The sequence below is a fragment of the Eulemur rufifrons genome, chromosome 8 (genome assembly GCF_041146395.1).
Source record: "Eulemur rufifrons isolate Redbay chromosome 8, OSU_ERuf_1, whole genome shotgun sequence".
NCBI lineage: Eukaryota > Metazoa > Chordata > Mammalia > Primates > Lemuridae > Eulemur > Eulemur rufifrons.
In genome coordinates, this window is record NC_090990.1 from 39,748,812 (window position 1) to 39,767,432 (window position 18,621).

An 18,621-nucleotide genomic window follows, 5' to 3' on the forward strand; every position below is an offset into this window, starting at 1 on the left:
AGTGACATGTGTCATTGTTTTTCTAGATGGAAGGTTTATACTTACTTATGTTATTACAAAGTTTTGGCGGTAGATCTACAATAGATTACCAGGTGAAAAAGGGCATAACCAACAACTGCAACGGTCAGGATTAACAAGTCGACATGGAAGATATCTGATAAGAGAGATTTCACCCCGCTTGGTATTGAAGACACCAGTAGGACTGTGGGTCCTTCCTATTGCCTTGCACATAATGTCCTGGGTTAGAAAAGAAACATGGGACCTCTGAGTGCAGAGGTATTAGTTGTACCCCGTCCTCAACATGTGTCATTTTCAAATGGAATTTAATTGCCATTGTGAGACCCTCCAGAGCTCTCTTTTCCTCTGGCCCAGTGACCAACAATATTGGAAATGGTGGTTGCTCCATCACCCAGGGTGCCTGAGTGACTATGAGGGGCAGAGTCTCCTGCCAACCTGTGAGGAACTTGTAATATGAGCAGGAAATAAAACCTTGTTGTTTTAAGGTGCTGATATTTTGGATTTATTTGTTATTTTAGAATAACCTAAGCTATCCCAAACAATACCAATGGTAAGCCAAGAAATGCAGTTACCTGAAGAGGATTTGAAAAGTCCTCAAAAAACTTTGTTTTATATATTACCTTATTAATTCATCCCACCCACATTTACCAGGCAATGAGTGTGGGCCAGGCATACTGGAGCACAGTCCCTCATGTCGGGACCTTCCTGTCTAGTATACAAGGCCCCATCTTTACACACTCACTCTCCTCAACCATACTTTCAACCGATGCATCTGGTAGAACTGGTTTTACTGGTTTGTAGTTTATGAGTTATTTTTGGGAAATGGATGAAGGCAGCAAGTATAGGTCAAAGAAACTAAAACTGATCTGCTTACACATCCCTCTCCTCATGATCACATCATGTTTTTTTCTGTCTTCACGTCTCTGCTTCAGGTGAACTCTCTGCATCTTCAAATTCCATGTCTTCCATGAAGCCCTTCCTGTTGAATTTCTCCTTCTTCTAAAAATCCTGTAATTCTGTCACTCATTGGATACATCCTGCCTTCAGTAGCATAGTAGAGAAAGCACAGATTTTGGAGCCAGACAGTCCTGGGTTTAAGTCCTAATTTTGCCCCTTCCTAACTGAGAAGGCTAAAGACCCTGCTTTGGTTGAACATTACGAATTGAACACTGTAAGTCACATATATAAATTTAATTGTCACACTTGCCCTTCAAGATTGATTATATAGCTGGGCGTGGTGGCTTGTGCCTGTGATCCTAGCTACTCCAGAGGCTGAGGCAAGAGGTTTGCTTGAGCCCAGGAGTTCAAGGCTGCAGGAAACTATGATCACACCACTGCACTCCAGCCTGGGTAACAGAGGGAGACCCCATCTTTAAAAAAAAAAAAAATTGATCATATATATACTCTTTTACAGAGGAAGCCAAGCTTAGAAAGAGATTCATACTCACTCGTATCTACTTGAACATTTCGACTCTTCTATATGAAGAATTTTTCACCGTGTGGTCTATTTTATTTGTTTGCTCTCTCCTTTTTCGTCATATTTGCGAATGTTTGTATTTGTGTTCTAATCATTTCCTTTATATAACATCTTTAATATCCTCTATTTGGGGGAGGGATGATTATTGTCTGTTGTTTTCCTCTTATGAACAACATAGACATTATTTAGTAACTTCTCTCTCCTCCCTTTCTTTTCCTCCAGAGTGAGATTTGAAGCAATATTCTTTTACTCTCAGATACTAACTATAAGGCAATCAGCGAGCTTTCCTGCTTTAAAAATGCTCTTCCCATTCTCCTTCCTGTTTTGAGTTATACTGCATATCCATTTTAAGGGCACATAACCTTTACGAACTATACTCTCTCCTTTATAATCATCATTTATTCTTAGTACAAGTAAATACATATTTAGTGCTTGCCACCTGCTACGTCAGTGTCTCACAGGTCATTTGGGTTGTCTGAAGTACATTCCCTACAAGATGCCTTGGAAAGGTCTCATGGAAATATTCCCTGTGTTCTTCCATGTTGATGACATTTTGTCTGTGGCCTTTACACCTAAAAGTCAGTTTGGCTGGATGTAAAATCCTTAGCTCACATTTTCTTTCTTTGGGTATCTTGGATGTTACAATTGTCTTCTGACATAAAGCACTGCTGTCAAAAAGTCTAATGATTCTAATTTTCTTTCCCTTGTAAGTGAATTTTTCTTTTAGCCTAGATGTCCTAGATTTTTTTTTCTTTAAAAGACATGAATTTTACTAGAATATGTCTCAGTGTTGATCTTCTGCATTGATTTCCCAAAGTATAAGATGTGCCCTTTGTATAAGTAGTCTTTTTTTTTCCAGGAAATTTTTAATTATGGGGGGGAGGTTGTATTATTCTCCTTTATTTTTTATTACTTTTTTTTTTTTTTTTTTTGAGATAGAATCTTGCTCTGTCGCCCTGGGTAGAGTGCAGTGACATCATCGTAGTTTACAGCAACCTCAAACTCCTGGACTCAAGCGATCTTCTGACTCAGCCTCCCAAGTAGCTGGGACTATAGGTGTGCACCACCAATGCCCAGCTAATTTTTCTATTTTTAGTAGAGATGGTGGGTCTTGCTCTTGCTCAGGCTGGTCTCAAACTCCTAAGCTCAAGCAGTCCTCCCACCTTGGCCTCCCAGAGTGCTAGGATTATAGGCGTGAGCTACCTCACCCAGCCCCCGTATAATGCTTTAAGGGAATAAAAAGTGAAAAGAAGGAGAAAATTTACATCCCAGAATGAATAAAGAGAAATCAAAGAATTTAAGAGAAAGTTACAAATATAGAAAATAGAGCTTGAGGCTGGCAGCCACAGAGCAGTGATCACTGGACTGTGAGATCCACAAGAACAGGGAGCTTGTCTGTTTTGTTCACTGTTCTAGCTCCAGTACCTAGAATAGTGGCCAGCACATAGTAGGTGCTCAGTATATATTTATTGAGTAAACACGTGGGAAGGATCTTCAGCATTTGACAAGAGATTTGCCACGGTGACATTAAGCTCATTGCAGCCCAAATTTATGTGTCTTCATCTGCATGGTCCACCTTTTAAGTCCCAATGTGTCTTTATAGCTGTCTCAGAACTAGGTTGGGATCTCTGTTTGGGAGAGGACAACAGAAACAGTGGGAAATCAGGAATCCTTGCCTGTCAGAAGCACAGCCTCCCTGATAGTATGCATTTTCAACAAAATGTATTAAAAAAAGTACTTTTGCCGTGTCACTGGTTTCTTTCTTTAATGCACTCTAGCTGGGAAGTCATGCTACCTTTAAGAGGCACTCAAAGAGCCTAAGAGAATTTTCTAAAATTTGTGTGTCAAATTGGGTTGTAAATGAACAGGTTCTTTCAACCCAGTGTTCTAACAGGAGGAAAAATCCAGATGTCCATTTTAACCCACACGTCACAACAGCTAGTACATTAAATCGAATTCCCAGCAGCCTCTAGCACACTAAAGACAAAACGTCAAGGAAACACCTGAGGTCAAAGTCACGAGATGCAGACATACAGACATTACATGAGGTATTTATTTTGCAACCATTAGGCTCAGTTGCAGTACCAGGTTAGCAAAGATAATCCCAACCAAAGTTTCTACTGTTTGGCTATTTTAGGATGGCTAGCATTGGGACAGAGGATCACCTAAGGGAATCTGTGTAGAATTCAGAGAAAGGACATCAGAAGTTAGGATGGGTCTGTTCCAGGTAGAAGGCAGTCAGGTGCCTACAGTGGAGCCACAGGAGGGCACTGAGCATGCCCAACCCATTCCCTAGCATTTCACTCCAAATCAGTGGATAGTCGCAATGCTGATCCAAGGGCAAAAAAGAAGAGCTGAAGACACATGTGGTGAGCAACATTTAATTTTTGTTTGTCAAACAGGTGATCAGCCTTCCATGTGGTACCATCCAGACGCTGGGGATCTGTGCCGCTCGATCAGTTCCTCTGCTGGCTCTGGTCATTCTGCGCTCCTGCAGTGCATGCCATGTCCAAAAGAACTATACTCCAGAAAACATAACGGAGAACTGAAAAACGAAAAGAGAAACCGTCAGGATAAAGATCCCCCCAACAGAAGGGAGCTACGTTGTAGAAAAGGGGATTTCATTATGTTTAGAGGTGGAACTTCAACACCAGAGCAGTCTGCTCTCACCATTTCCCAAAATCTTGAGCATTGAGCCTCATTTCTGTGCTCAAAAGTGGAGATCACTGTTGGAGAAAAGATGACATTTTAAAAAGTTTTCTTCTATTTCCTTGGAAACCCAGTGACTGTCTATGAACCAGATCCCAAAGCTACCTTCACCCATTCTTCTCTGACTAGACAGTGTTGGGTGCTAGAAGAGGAAAGACAGAGTGGATATGGAGGGACTTAAAAAGATCTGGGAACTGGAAGCTATTTGTGGTAGCTGAAACATAAGGTTCTACAGGGAACAATGGCAGGAGATGAGGCACAACATTAGATTAGGGGTAAATCATGGCAGTACAGGAAGTTTGGATTTTGTCCTTTAGACAACAGGAGGCCAAAAAAAGGTTTTTAAGTAGGGGAATGACAAAGTCAAAGGCATGGTCAGATTTATGAATTTTCAAAGACTCCTGTGACTGCATATAGGATGGATTAGAGGGAGGAAAAGAAAAGGTATTACCACGGTTCAAATGTGAAATGACTGGGTACTAAACGCTGGGTATGGTATTGATAGGACAGAGTTGAGGAATATTTCCGAGGTAGAAGAGGTAAGTCTTGCTGACCAATGAGATATGGAAGGTAGGAGGGGAGAACCTACAATCATGCTGAGGTTTCTAGCTGGGGTGACTGCGTGGATTTCTTAATTAATCCAGCAGATGTTTATTGAGGACTCATGCCAGGCACTGGGTGTAATGATGAACAAGACAGACATTGTCCCCACTCTCAAGACACTTACAGTCTACCAGGGGAAATGACAGGGCAAACAATACATAAAATGTTTTTTATTTAATTACAACCCTAAGTTACTGTGAGAAGATATAAGAAAGAATCTAACCTAGTGTGCAGTCAGGGACAGCGTGGATGGGGGTGCCATTCACTGAGACAGGAAAACATAAGGGGATCTGGTTGTAGGAGAGGATGAGTTTAGTTTTGGATATAATGAATTTGAGGCAACACCTCGAGGATTTGCAAGAGATGGGAACTTGGAACGAGGAGCCAGAGCTGGGGTTAAATATAGGGGAGACCAAGGAACATGGAGGAGAAGGGGTCCTCAGGCCTGGCCTTCCACTTGAGAGAATGGGCCAGGCTTCCCTGGAGCCCACACGAGGGGCAGTACCACATTCAGATATCAACGTTTCGCCACACCATGGAGGTGAGGCTGAGTCAAGGGCCATCTGCCTAGGTCTACTGGCTCAAGAAAAGGGAAACATTGCCAAAAAAATACCTGTGAAATGTGGCTGAAGAAGGATGGAAGTTGTAATTTACTGGAGTGAAAGTACCTAAAGTCTAATCAGCCTTCTAGTAAACAAACATCAGCTCCGGTTTCTGAAATGCTGTTATAAAGGTACGGACAAATGAGCCCACAGGGCCAGCACTAAAGATTTTATTTTCAGAAATATATACTGTTTTTCTCTTGTCTTTCTAGCTGTCTGTTCCAAATTAATGTCAAAATGACGGGAGAATCTGAAGACAGAAAATTCCCTTCTCTTGCTGCCAATTTCTAGTGGGTGGCCTGTGGCCTATAGAAGAGGTTGGGAATTCCTGGCACTTAGGCCAGAGGGTGGAAAGCAAGATGATACTGCCCTTTGTGCCAAACTTGGTCCACGATAGCACCATCAGCCAGCACTTCCTCGCCTCTCCAAGATTGCCTTTACTTCTTCTCAGCCTGAGACCTGACTCCTGGCCACTTTTAGCTCCCCACCCTAGGTGGCCCCACTATGACATGGGCATTCCCTGCTCTTTTCCTTGCCCCAGCCCTACACCCAAGCCTGGCCAGTGCTCCCGCTGCCTGATCTGGGGTGTTCCAGTCAGAAGTTCCCATAGTCACAATTCTCTCTTTAATTTAAAAGGGCCTTCTAGTCTGTGTGATGCATGAAACATAAAATTGGGGTATAGAATCTTGGAGGGTAAGCACCTATCTCCACTTCACCCCAGTAGCCTCAGCACCTAGCAAGAGTAGAACTTCAATGAATGAAAAAGACTTCCCAAGTAAGTTGGCAAATAAAGCCAGGAAAGTTTGAATGCTACGTGATACACATATCCACTGTCACTTGTTCAAAATTAAGCTTTCTCTGAGTGTCTGCTGGGTCTGGGGCTACAGTGGTAAATAAAGCTCTGCCCTCAAGGAACTCCCAAGCTATGAAGTTATAGTAAATAAGAAAATTGTCATAAGAGAACATACAAAGAGCTGTAGAAGAACACAGAAAAGAAAGTAAGTAATATTACCTGGAGAAGTCAAGAAAAACTTCACCAAGGAGAGGGTGTCTGAGTGGGTCCTGAAAAATAATAGGAAATTGCCAAGTAGAAAAGGAAGAGCATTTTAGAACTTAAAAAAGAATTCTTAAAAGATTTTAAAGCAATGGCCGGGCGCGGTGGTTCACGCCTGTAATCCTAGCACTTGGGAGGCCGAGGCTGGCGGATCCTTTGAGCTCAGGAGTTCGAGACCAGCCTGAGCGAGAGCGAGACCCTGTCTCTACTAAAAATAGAAAGAAATTATATGGACAACTAAAAATATATAGAAAAAATTAGCCAGGCATGGTGGCACATGCCTGTAGTCCCAGCTACTCGGGAGGCTGAAGCAGGAGGATCGCTTGAGCCCAGGAGTTTGAGGTTGCTGTGAGCTAGGCTGACGCCACGGCACTCTAGCCTGGGCAACAGAGTGAGACTTTGTCTCAAAAAAAAAAAAAAAAAAAAAAGATTTTAAAGTAATATTTCCAGTAACTAGTGGTAGTGCTGGTACTAGTAGTATTAGATTATTGTGAGTGTATAGTAGATAAAACAAGTACTTATTTGATATTCCAATTCTATCATTATTGGTGTCATTGAGAAGTAAGATCCTCAGTATGGGAGAAAGGAGATACAGATAGAGGATAAAAGAATTTAGTAAAAACTTTATAATACTAAATTTGAAGTATCAGAATGAACTCACAATGTATCTTTTTTTATTTATTTATTATTTAATTTTTTTTTCTTAGAGACAGGGTCTCACTCTGTCACCCAGGCTAGAGTACATTGGTGCAATCACAGCTCACTGTAACCTCAAACTCCCGAGCTCAAATGATTCTCCCGCCTCAGGCTCCCGAGTAGCTGAGACTACAGGTGTGTGCCACCACACCCGGGTAATTATTAAATTTTTTGTAGAGACAGGGTCTCGCTACGTTGCCCAGGCTAGTCTCCAACTCTTGTCTCCAAGCCTTCCTCCCACCTCAGCCTCCTAAAGTGCTGGGATTACAGGTGTGAGCCACTGTGCTTGGCCTCACAATATATCTTCTTTACAGAGCAAATAAACAAATAAGAAAACAAACATGTTTCCTGGCTCTGAACACTGAAAAGGTCTGAATGACCAAACCAGTTACAATGAGCATTTGAATCCAGAATCTGACCTTGAAATACTGTTTCCCTGCTGAAAGGAACCAGGACTCCTTAGAGAAATGGCTCAGTCTGTGTCTGCGACAGGAAATGTTCAAAATGAGCCTGGGGCCGGGCGCGGTGGCTCACGCCTGTAATCCTAGCACTCTGGGAGGCCGAGGTGGGCGGATCGTTTGAGCTCAGGAGTTCGAGACCAGCCTGAGCAAGAGCGAGACCCCATCTCTACTAAAAATAGAAAGAAATTATATGGACAGCTAAAAATATATATAGAAAAAATTAGCCGGACATGGTGGTGCATGCCTGTAGTCCCAGCTACTCGGGAGGCTGAGGCAGTAGGATCGCTTGACCTCAGGAGTTTGAGGTTGCTGTGAGCTAGGCTGACGCCACGGCACTCACTCTAGCCTGGGCAACAGAGTGAGACTCTGTCTCAAAAAAAAAAAAAAAAAAATTAAAAAAAAAATATTAGCCGGGCATGGTGGTGCATGCCTGTAGTCCCAGCTACTCGGGAGGCTGAGACAGGAGGATCGCTTGAGCTCAGGAGTTTGAGGTTGCTGTGAGCTAGGCTGATGCCACGGCACTCACTCTAGCCTGGGCAACAGAGTGAGACTCTGTCTCAAAAAAAAAAAAAAAAAAAAAAAAAATGAGCCTGGAAGATTTTGTCATAACAGATACCAAGGCAACTATCAGGGGCTCGTAGGGTCATATCAGCAGGGCTCAAAAGCCAACTTGAAGAGGCTCCCAGTGGCCAAAGATGGGACAATTTGAGCACAAGTAAGGATAATATGGGCAATGGACTGAAACTAGCGGGTCGTTATTGAAGAGTGCCGATGAACCTACAATAACTTTGAAAGCAGGTAAACAAAGGAAAAGAATAATTTCTCTTGCCTTTCTTATACTAACTGTCCCACTAGATAACCAAACTGAATAGCAGATGAAGGGAGATTTTTTTATCAAAGAACTAGTCCAGTTAATAAAGAAAGATAGAATTGAAATATCACCATTTTGAAACTCCTAATGAATCAACAGATTTAGGCATTGCTTATTAATGGCCACTAGCATCAAAAAGAGAGAGATAATTAGACGTTATGAGTTTTGGGGACTGAGGAATTTAACAGCACACATCAGGTAGTCTTGCCAAACCAAACATGAATCTGATCAAGCCTTTAGATGCAACTGCCAATTCACAGAAAACAGGGAACAGGACAACATGTTAAATGACATCATGGAGATATAATCAGCAAGTGAGAAACTAAAGGATAAATGATTATTTGACAAATAAAGGGCAAGGGGAATGAAAGAGAGAGGGAGAGATGAAGTAGAAATCTATGGATTTTAAGGCACTTAAAATCTGTATCAATCAATCGCAAATAAGTGGACCTTATTTGGATCTGATTCAAATAAGCTGAAAAAGAAGTTATGATGTTTGTGAAGTGATTTGAAAGGGAACAAAGAAGAAAACTGAGAGGGAAATGGCCTAGGAACTGAAAATGGATTCTCTGAGCAGGGACATTTCAGACATGGTGTGGACAGGAATAGGGGCTGGTAGAAAAAGCGTCAGCTATGGTGTGAAATCGTGTGGGCTGGATGCTATGTTATAGGGGATTATAGCACTGAGTTAAAACTGACTTCAAAATAAAAGAATTGATGTGTATAAACCTAGTAAAAAGGTTTGTACCTTTGACTTTTGAAATGAACACTCTCGACATGAGCGAGCGAAAGGATAATTGCATACAAACCCCGAGTATCAAGGGTTTCAATTACACAGGACTCTCCAGAAACCCTTTGTTCATCCCTTATTAAAGCTCCTATCACACGGCAGTATAATTATCTGCTGGCCACCCTCCACTGGACAGAACCACTTGTCACTGTCCCTGGGAAGGTAGCCCCAATCTGGATGTGGTCCTTCAGAGATACTCCATCCCTCAAGCCAAACCAGGGCTCCCCAGATACAGTTTCCAGGCTTTACCAGGGTCAGAGGAGAAATGGCCCGGGCCATCAGCCGGTAAGTTAATGAAGAAGGAAGGGAGGAAGCCGGATATTCTTTACACTATTTCAGTAACTTATGTAAGGGTGGCATCCTGATCATAAGCAGTCATGCGCCACATAAGGACGTTTCTGGCAGTGATGGATGACATATACGATGGTGGTTCCATAAGATCATATTATATTTTTACTGTATCTTTTCTATGTTTAGATATGTTTAGATACACAAATACTTACCACTGTGTTACAACTGCCTACAGTATTCAGTACAGTAACATGCTGTACAGGTTTGTAGCCTAGGCGCAATAGGCTACCACATAGCCTAGGTGTGTAGTGGGCTATACCATATAGTGGGCTATACTAGGTTACACTCTATGATGTTACACAATGATGTCATCACCTAATGACACATTTCTCAGAATGTATCCCTCATCGTTAAATGACACATGACTGTAACTGGAAGCTCCCCTACAATCCTGAGGTTCCAGGGAGAGAAGGGGTTAATGCTCTCCCAGGAACACACATTCCAGGCTAAGCCTTCCAATGCACAGATTCACATGGGGAAGGTTACTAGTGCAATTAGAAACCATTCTTTTTCAGTGAAAGCTGGCAGTCTAGAGATCACAGTAGAAAGCACGGCCGGCTCATCAATCTGTAGTACCCAGGGCTCTCGACAGCCCCTGTATGGGCAAAGCAATTGATGCTTCTGCCACGGAGGCTGCAAAGAAGCTGTTCATCACCATCTCATTTGGAGACCTGACACCCAAATGGAGGCACTAACACCCGAGTTTACAGACCTGAGCAAAGCCCAGAGGTGTGAAATCTGTGTAAACTACGATGTGAGGTCTTCGAGGGCCCCAAGGGACAGGCTCTTCTCAGACGCTGCTCTGACTCTCTGAAGGCCTTTACAACCAAAACATGAGGAAGAAACTGCAGGCCCGGCTCCGGAGCAGGGCGAGAGGGCCCCTCACCATGGTGATGTTGGGTATTCTGGGCCAAGAGGGAGACCCAGACAACTGCCGCCATTGTGTTCTCTACCTCTGTCCTCCCCAGCTGGGCTCAGATTTTCTTGTTCTCAGTGATGTGAGCCCACATTGTGTCATCATGTCCCCCTGAATAGCCCATGTCTCACCTTCCCAAAAGCCATGGGAGGCAGACTTCTTTTTCAGAACGGCTCACTGGCTGCTTCTGCTCAACCTCCAGGACCCAGTTCCAACAAGACCCCCTCTGTGAAGCATCTCTCCAGGCCAACTGAGTCACCCCCTTCGGTGGCCCCATGATGCTCAGTTGAAAAATTGGCTGTGGCACTTCTCATACAACATGGCCATTATCTGTTTAGCTAGTTCCCATTCAGCCTGAAGCTCCCTGAGGCAGAGACTAGATATGATTTTCTGGGTCCCCAACACCTGGCCCACAGAGGAGCCTTCATCGATGTGAGAGTGAGAGAGTAAATGATGACCCCAGGCTCAGTGAGCCCCAGCATCACGGTAAAACCCCACATCCCACCTTTGCCTTAATCTTACCAAGGGTCACACCCACCCACCCAACATTAACTGAGCACTTGCTCTGTCGTGCCAGGCGGGCAGTTGGCCAGGCATAGGGGGTCCAAGTCAAATAAGACTGTCCCTTCCCCATGGACTTCAGTCTGAGGAAGAGACTCCCCTGCCCTGGGGCTTCACTGCCAGCAGTCGCTGGTGTCCATCTGCAGGGGCAGCTGAACAAGTGTGTAGTCAGTGAAACTGTAATGCAAACAAGCCACCACGTGCTCATTATAAGGGACCAGGCTCCCTAAACAACCCACAGAGGTAGTGAAAGGAAAATATTAGAACATCTACTTATATTTCGTCAAAACATAAGGAATTAAGCTCTGAGAGGTACCATATGGATTGACAAAAGTATATGCAAATACTTCAAACATACACATATCACTGGTTTGTGCTTTGTGACAGAGACTCTAAAATGACCTCCAGTGATCCCTGCCCCCAGGTATTCATGCCCTCGTGTAATCCCCTCCTCCGGAGTGTGGGCAGGATCTGTGACTTGCTTCTAATCAATAGAACATGGCAAAGGTGATGAATGTCACTTTCATGTTCACATTATATAAGACTGTAACTTCCGTCTCCACAACAGACTCTGTTGACTCTCTCTCCTTCTCGGCTTTGATGAAGTAAGCCATCATCTGGAGAGGCCCACGTGGCAAGGAACTGAGGGCGGCCTCCAGCTGACAGCCAGCATTCTACAACCCACAAAGAACTGAATCCTGCCAACAACTGTGTGAGCTGGGAAGCAGATCTTTTCCCGGTCTAGCTTTCAGATGAGACTCCAGCGCAAGCCAATGTTTTAAGTGTACCTCTGAGGGAACCTGAAGTAGAGGAACAAACTAAGCTATGCCCAGATTCCTGATCCACAGAAACTGTGAGAATGTGTATTGTGGTGATGTTGTTGGGCAGCAACACATAATACAGTACTCAAAACTCTTAACCCATAGGACATGCAATCAAAGAAATGTGGAGACTTCTGAACTAAACATCTCCAGACCAGCAAAGGAGGTCTCAAAAAAAAAAAAAAAAACAACACCCCAGAGGCAGCAATGGGACCCTACAAGTTTTAGTGGTAAAAAGAACACGTCTAAAAAATGGGAAAGTGGAAAACCTCAAAAATTGGCTTGCAAGACCTAAGTTTGAGTCTCTGTTCTGCCTCTAAAAGGTAGATGCTCTTAGTCAATTCAGACTTATAAAGCTCAGCCTCCTCATCTATGCAATGGGATCAATAGGGCTGGTAAGGGTGGCCAATGAGAGAATGACCTAGAAAGTGTTTTGTAAAATGGAATGTGATACATACATGTCAGTTTGCCACAGAACTCTGGGGTGGCCTTGGGCAAGGCACTGTCCTCTCTTAGCCTCAGCTTCCTTAACGTAAAATGAGGAGGGAAGCCCAAGCTATCTCCAAGGGCTGTGACCTTCATTGATTCTAACATCTCATACTCAGGAGAAGAGGGGAAGAACAGAAGGTGACGGACTGTGACATTTTATAATATAATAGTTCCCTAGTAATTCCATTGGCCAGGGTGATTATCTAACCAAAAAGGTCACTGGAGGCACCTTTAACCCAATAATATCTTGTCAACCTGCAGGGCCTACAACCTGAATTCCTCAACCAAGCGGGAAAATCCCCACTTGTTTTACAAAAAGGAAATAAAGAGTCAAGGTAAAGTCAGTGGGAACCACCAAATTTCAGTACAAATTACTGACCCACTCTCAGAGGGGCAGCAGCTTCGATTTTGTTACTGAGCACCTTAACTATGTGCCAGGAGCTTTTATAAACATTATCTCCAATCTTCACTAGTTTTATAATATAGGTTGTGTCATCCTAATTTTATAGATAAGTTAGCAGAGGTGCAAAGAGAGTAAGCCCCTGGCCCAGAGCACATTGCTAGTACATGGCAGGGCTGGGATTCAATTTTAATTCTATTTGACTCTAAAGCCACTGGTTTTTGTACATACCCCGTTGCTCTAGGAGGCAGCAGCTTGGGCAGAAAGGACAGTCTGTGATTACAATACAGAGTAAAGGTTCTTGGCTCACACCAGGATCATGTGCAGAGTGTGGCTCCATTCATTCATTCCACAAACACTGAGCACCCACCGTAAACCAGGTTATGTGGTAGGCAATAAAGATAGAGAGTAACACCACTCCTTGTTCTCATGGAGATGGGTCTAACTGGGGAGACACTCTAGTACACAGAAGACAAATGAATAAATAAATGACTGAATAAACGGATAGGCGGATGGACACACCGTCAACAATTAGTGTTTTAAGCACCATGACACATGATGCATAATACAAAGCGTAATGGGATCATCAGGTAAGTGATGACTGTTGGAAAGGAAAGAACACTGCAGACAACTGGAACAGCAAGTGCAAAGGAAGTGGCAAGATGTTCAGCATGGCTACAGCTTCAGTATACCGAGGAGGTGGAACAGGAAGACAAGGACTGAGCCATGAAGTTCGGTCTTTCTCCTGTACTCTAACCCACTGAGCTAACCACTGACAGGGGATCATCAAAGAGGCAGAGAACAAATGAAGCATGAAAATGTGTAAGCTCTGGAGAACCACATGAGTAATTCAAAAGGGGTCACACTCAGGGTCTGAGGCCAGCATGAGAGTCACAGAGCCACTAGGAAAAAACCCACCAGGACTGTTAGCAAATGGAACAAACCTATACTATGCTGCTGGAAAGGGTTCAAGGCAGAAAACAGAATCCCTTTTGCTGGGAATAAAGGTAGGAGTCCCCTTACAGAAGAATCTAAGAACTCATGTTCCCCATTTGTATAAAGCCAACATCATGTGAATTTCAAAACTAAGCCTTCGACAAGAGGAACCCATAGACATGCACGGGCACATACCCACATTAAATTGTGCGGAAAGATAACAGGGTCTGGCCTTCTGTGTTCTTGATGCTAACAGTAACTGAACTGATGCACCTGCCCACTTTTTACTGTCCCACACAGCAGTAAGATAAAAACATAATCTCGTACTTTCCTCATTAGCTGGACTTAGCTGTTGCAACTGTTTGGTTTGGAGTAGCTGTAGTTGTTGGGAGATGGTCCATCTCTGGTGCATCAAAAAAGTATGCCTGCAGGAAAAGAGACCCATGAGGGAGTTAAAAAACAATGGTACAGGTGAATGTTCTTCTAGACGCCATGCTAATAGTATAGTGTGTCTGGGCTCTCGTGGTCCCTACATTCCCCTACCATATCTGTCATCACACTGAACTATAATTGTCTCTGTTTGCATTTGTCTTACTCAACTGTGAGTACCTTTTTAAGTTTAGCTGCCATTTATTTATTGAGCACTTACATATTATATGACTTAATCTTAAAAACAACCCCGTCAGGTGGTTACGACTACCCTCATTAGACAGATGAAGAAACTCAGGCTCAGAGAGACTGTCATTTGACAGGTGCACAAGGCTAATGAGTTGTGAGGCCAGGACTCAAAGCAAGTTCAGTCTGACTCCAAAGCACAAGCTCCTAACCACTATATTATACAGTCTTTCCTCCAGGGCAAAGACTATCCCTCTTAGTCTTTGTGTCCCCAGCACCTTGCACAGGGCCTGGCACAGTACGTAAACAATCAATACTTAATGAACTGGACTACATTAGACGGCTGCTAAACCAGTTAGCTGGCTCTCTGCAAAGGCCTTGAAAAGAAGTGCTAAGCATGCTGTACCTCATTCCTCAGCTGGGAAGTGAAAAGTTTGGTAAGTGCTTCCACTCACCATCTACAATTTAACTGTCAAAAATCAGACAGAGGTGGAGGAAGGAAGACATCAGGGAGGATCTTTCTACCTGTCTCAGAGTCTGAGAATCCTACTGTAGCCTGGGAGAATACCGATCTCACTAGCAGTGAACACTGGTTGTTCAAAGGAAAGGTGAATCTGTTACTACATCAAGGACCACTGAATGCTCATGATGCCCCCACAGTGTCAGTGACTTAGGAAGGTAAAAAGTTAAAAAGCCACCAAGTCTCCGGGCACAGTGGCTCATGCCTATAATCCCAGCACTTTTGGAGGCCAAGGCAGGAGGATCACTTGAAGCAGGAGTTCAAGACCAGCCTGGGCAACATACAAGACCCCATCTCTATAACATTTTTTTTTTTTTTTAAAAATTAGCCAGGCATGGTGTCTTGAGCCTGTCATCCTAGCTACTTAGGAGACTGAGGCAGGAGGATGGCTTGAGTCCAGTAGTTGGAGATTGTAGTAAGCTATGGTCATGCCACTACACTCCAGCCTGGGCAACAGTGCAAGGCCCCATGTAAAAAAAAAAAAAAAAGCCACCAAGACCCATTTTACACCAGCTCTGCTCTCTATCAGCCAGAAGGGGGCACCAACGCGACACGCTAGCGCTTTCCCCAACAGTGCTATAATTTTTCAACAGTCCTTTTCAAAGTTTCCAGGTGACACCTTTTTCTGAAGATTCCCTCTATGTAGCTTGCTACATTCCCAGAGCAATTCTATTGCTTTAAAAGTCTTCCAGCCCAGAGCCCCTTCCAGCAGCTGTTTTCTGGAGCAGGGAAAGAATAGTACCTAACTTCAGGTGGGGACAGGGGCCACACTGCCAGTGCTGGACTCCGCCAGATCTCTCTCAGGTAGGTGTACTGAGCCACAAGCCACAAGGATGCAGGAACAATGCCTTTCTTCCAGGCTATGGAGGAAACCCTCATAAGAGCCAAGAGGCCCAGGTTCTAAACCTAGCTCTGCTGCTAACTCGCACTGTGACTTTGGATAAGTCACTCTATACCCACATGGGCCTCAGTTTTCTTATCTGTAAAATGCAAGGACTAGAAAAGATGCTAAGGGTTATTCCTTGAGCAAGCTTTAATTCCATGATTCATTAGTTCCACAAATGCTTAATAACAACGACAGCCATCATTTGGGGAGTACCTACTGTGCACCAGGCACATACTGGATCATTCTTCTACTCAAAAACTCTGTAATGAGCAATTTCATCCCCGTTCTAAAGATGAGAAAGCTGAGGCTCAAAGGGATGGAGATTTTCTCAAGGCTCACAACTGTGTGTCTTAGCTAAGATTTCAATCCAGTCTTATCTGCCTCCACAGTCTATGCTCTTCTATTCTCCAACACATCCTGCAATTTGGCCCTAGGCACTGGGGAGGCCTCGGAGCTGAATCAGCAGGCTCTCTGTGAGTTGAGTAAGGCACAGGTCCCTTTAAAATCAGCAGTAACCACCGCAAACATAGGCTTGTACATCTATAAACACACCAACCAAGGACGCGCCCTCTGGGTACTTCCTTAGTCACCCCTGCCAGGTGCTCCAGTACAAACTTAGCGATCATTTACATGTGCAATCACTGAGGGGCCCGCAGGTGTGGGGCTGTCATATGCTTCACTGCTCTAAGGCAAAAACACCAATGCGTGTGCCCCAGGGGAGAGCGAGAAAGCCAGGCTGTCTGGTTCAGCCGGTGCCCCTCAGCTCAAATAACTCCCCTGCCAATTCCTCTCTCTGCTCTTCCAATAATAATAATGTCTTCTGTTTGTATGACTTGTCCTATTTTTCATGCTGCAAATATCATTCAATCCTTACAACAGCAGTAAAGATGTCACTATGGAGCGCACCATCACCTCCTTTTTCTAAGTGAGGAGGTGGAATCCAGAGAAGAGAAATAACCAGAGCAGGGAGTGGGGGAGCTGGGACTGGAAGCCAAGTCTTCTAACTTTTGGGTCAGCCCTCCGGCACTGCATATCTCCAGTGAAGAGAACAAAAACCTGGCACAGTGGGCCCTGGCTAAACACCTGACTATGGGATGGGTCCCTTGCTCCAGAAGGAGAACACTGCCCTCCCCTGCAAGAAGAGGTCCTCCACACCACAGTGACCTCCCTGCCCCTCAGTCCAATCTGCCCTGCTCCTCTGAGTCCTTTACAGAACTCAACAGGGCAATGTCTTTTCTCCTGCCTCCTTCTCTCCACCAATTTCTCAACCAGGTGTGTAATGGAGAGAAATGGGAAGATGCTGTTGAGAGGCACCAATGAAAGGGCACTGTCGTCAGAGTGGGAGACTTGGTCCGTGCAGTAGTTATGTGACCTTGGACCACTCTTACTGGGGTTCTACAGAAGAATAAGCAGCAGACTGGCCCTGGCAGAGTCTGATGTCTGATGGCACAGGGCTCCTTTCATGACTTCTTTATCTCTGAAAAACCCTTCATAGTGTATGGAGAGCTTTCACTGCCTTCTCACTGAACCTCACAAAAGCCAGTGAAAACATGAATCCCTTTGACAGATAAGGAAACCAAGGTTCTGAGAGGCAAGTCTCTTGCCTAGGTTCCCAATGCTAAAGCATGTAGCAGTCTGGGCCTCTCTCTACTTCATCATTGTGCTCTCTTTTAGAAAGTTCCTGAGCAGCAAGATGAGCAGGTAAATCCTGGCTTCAGTGCCATTTACCCCAAAAGGAGCAATGGGCATGGGAAATAAAAGACCTGCCATGGGTACCAAATGAAATGGGTTCATAACAACAATACCTCCTGCTTCACTGTCCGGTCTGCCCTGCTCCTGTCTATTCCTTGCAGAAGTGAGAAAGGCAATGCCTTCCTCCTGCCTCCTCCTCTTCACTGACTTCTCAGCCAGGTGTATAATGGGAACACTTCAGAAGAGAGATAGGAAGACACCAATGAGAGGTGCTACAGTAGAGCTGACACAATGAAAGGATATTCTTCAGCAGACAGAAAGGTCCTAGAAGGGTCACAGCAGCATTTCCAGGGGTCAACTTGGAGATTCCAAATGCCAGGAACTAATAGTGTCACTCTGTCATGAATCAAACCAACAGGCCTGTCTCAAGGGTTTAAAGCTTAGGCTTATGTAAAGTGCATGTAAACTAGGTCTGTGTTTCTCAACTTGGTACTTTTTATGAGACTTGTTTAATGATAAAGTATCAGGATTTTATTAATGCATTTAATGAGACATGGTTATGCGTACAAAAACATTAAAGATCCAATGGTGCCAAAGAAACATTTACTCCTGCAATAAGAAAACTTGACGAAAGGTCTGGACACATACCACACGGAAATTTTCTAAGTGCTATGAGCCATCTTCCCATGGGCATGTCCTTTCCTTTATTAGTGACCTTAACATTCTTGGACTCCAATTTTGTTCAAAACCTGCAATAAGGCTTGTTAGGGCCATGGATGGCAAATTTTGTACACGATGTGTACAGAAGATATAAAACCATGTCTCCTTAGGATCAAAGAAAAGGGGTCTAATTTATGGGCACTTATAGGACAACTCTTATGTTAAGTGCTTTATATATATTAATTTGATCCTCAAAAGAACCTTACATGGCAGGAAATATTATACCCATGTTATAGATTAAGTAATTAAGATTCAGGGCCAGGACAGTGGCTCACACTTGTAATCTTGGCACTCTGGGAGGCCGAGGTGGGAGGATTGCTTGAGGTCAGGCATTCCAGACCAGGCTGAGCAAGACTGGGACTCCATCTCTACTAAAAATAGAAAAATTAGCCGGGCATCGTGGCCCATGCCTGTAGTCCCAGCTACTTGGGAG

The 18,621-nt window shown here is 44.0% G+C and overlaps 1 protein-coding gene across 5 annotated transcripts in view; it reads right to left on the reverse strand.

Annotated features, from left to right (window-relative positions):
- Window positions 1-3,539: 3,539 nt before the first annotated feature.
- The window catches only part of YIPF1 (Yip1 domain family member 1), a 35,375-nt gene continuing 20,293 nt past the window's right edge, over window positions 3,540-18,621 (reverse strand). For 2 of the 5 annotated variants that reach the window (XR_011234504.1, XR_011234503.1), the window contains 3 exons: window positions 14,083-14,180; window positions 6,422-6,471; window positions 3,540-4,040 (listed from right to left, as the gene is read on the reverse strand). Coding sequence is in view for 3 of the 5 variants with exons in the window: in XM_069477963.1 (XP_069334064.1) it covers window positions 14,091-14,180 (90 nt within the window). In the remaining 2 variants the exon portion in view is untranslated. The remainder of the gene's footprint in view (window positions 4,041-6,421; window positions 6,472-14,082; window positions 14,181-18,621) is intronic. The other 3 variants (XM_069477961.1, XM_069477962.1, XM_069477963.1) reach the window with 2 other exon arrangements.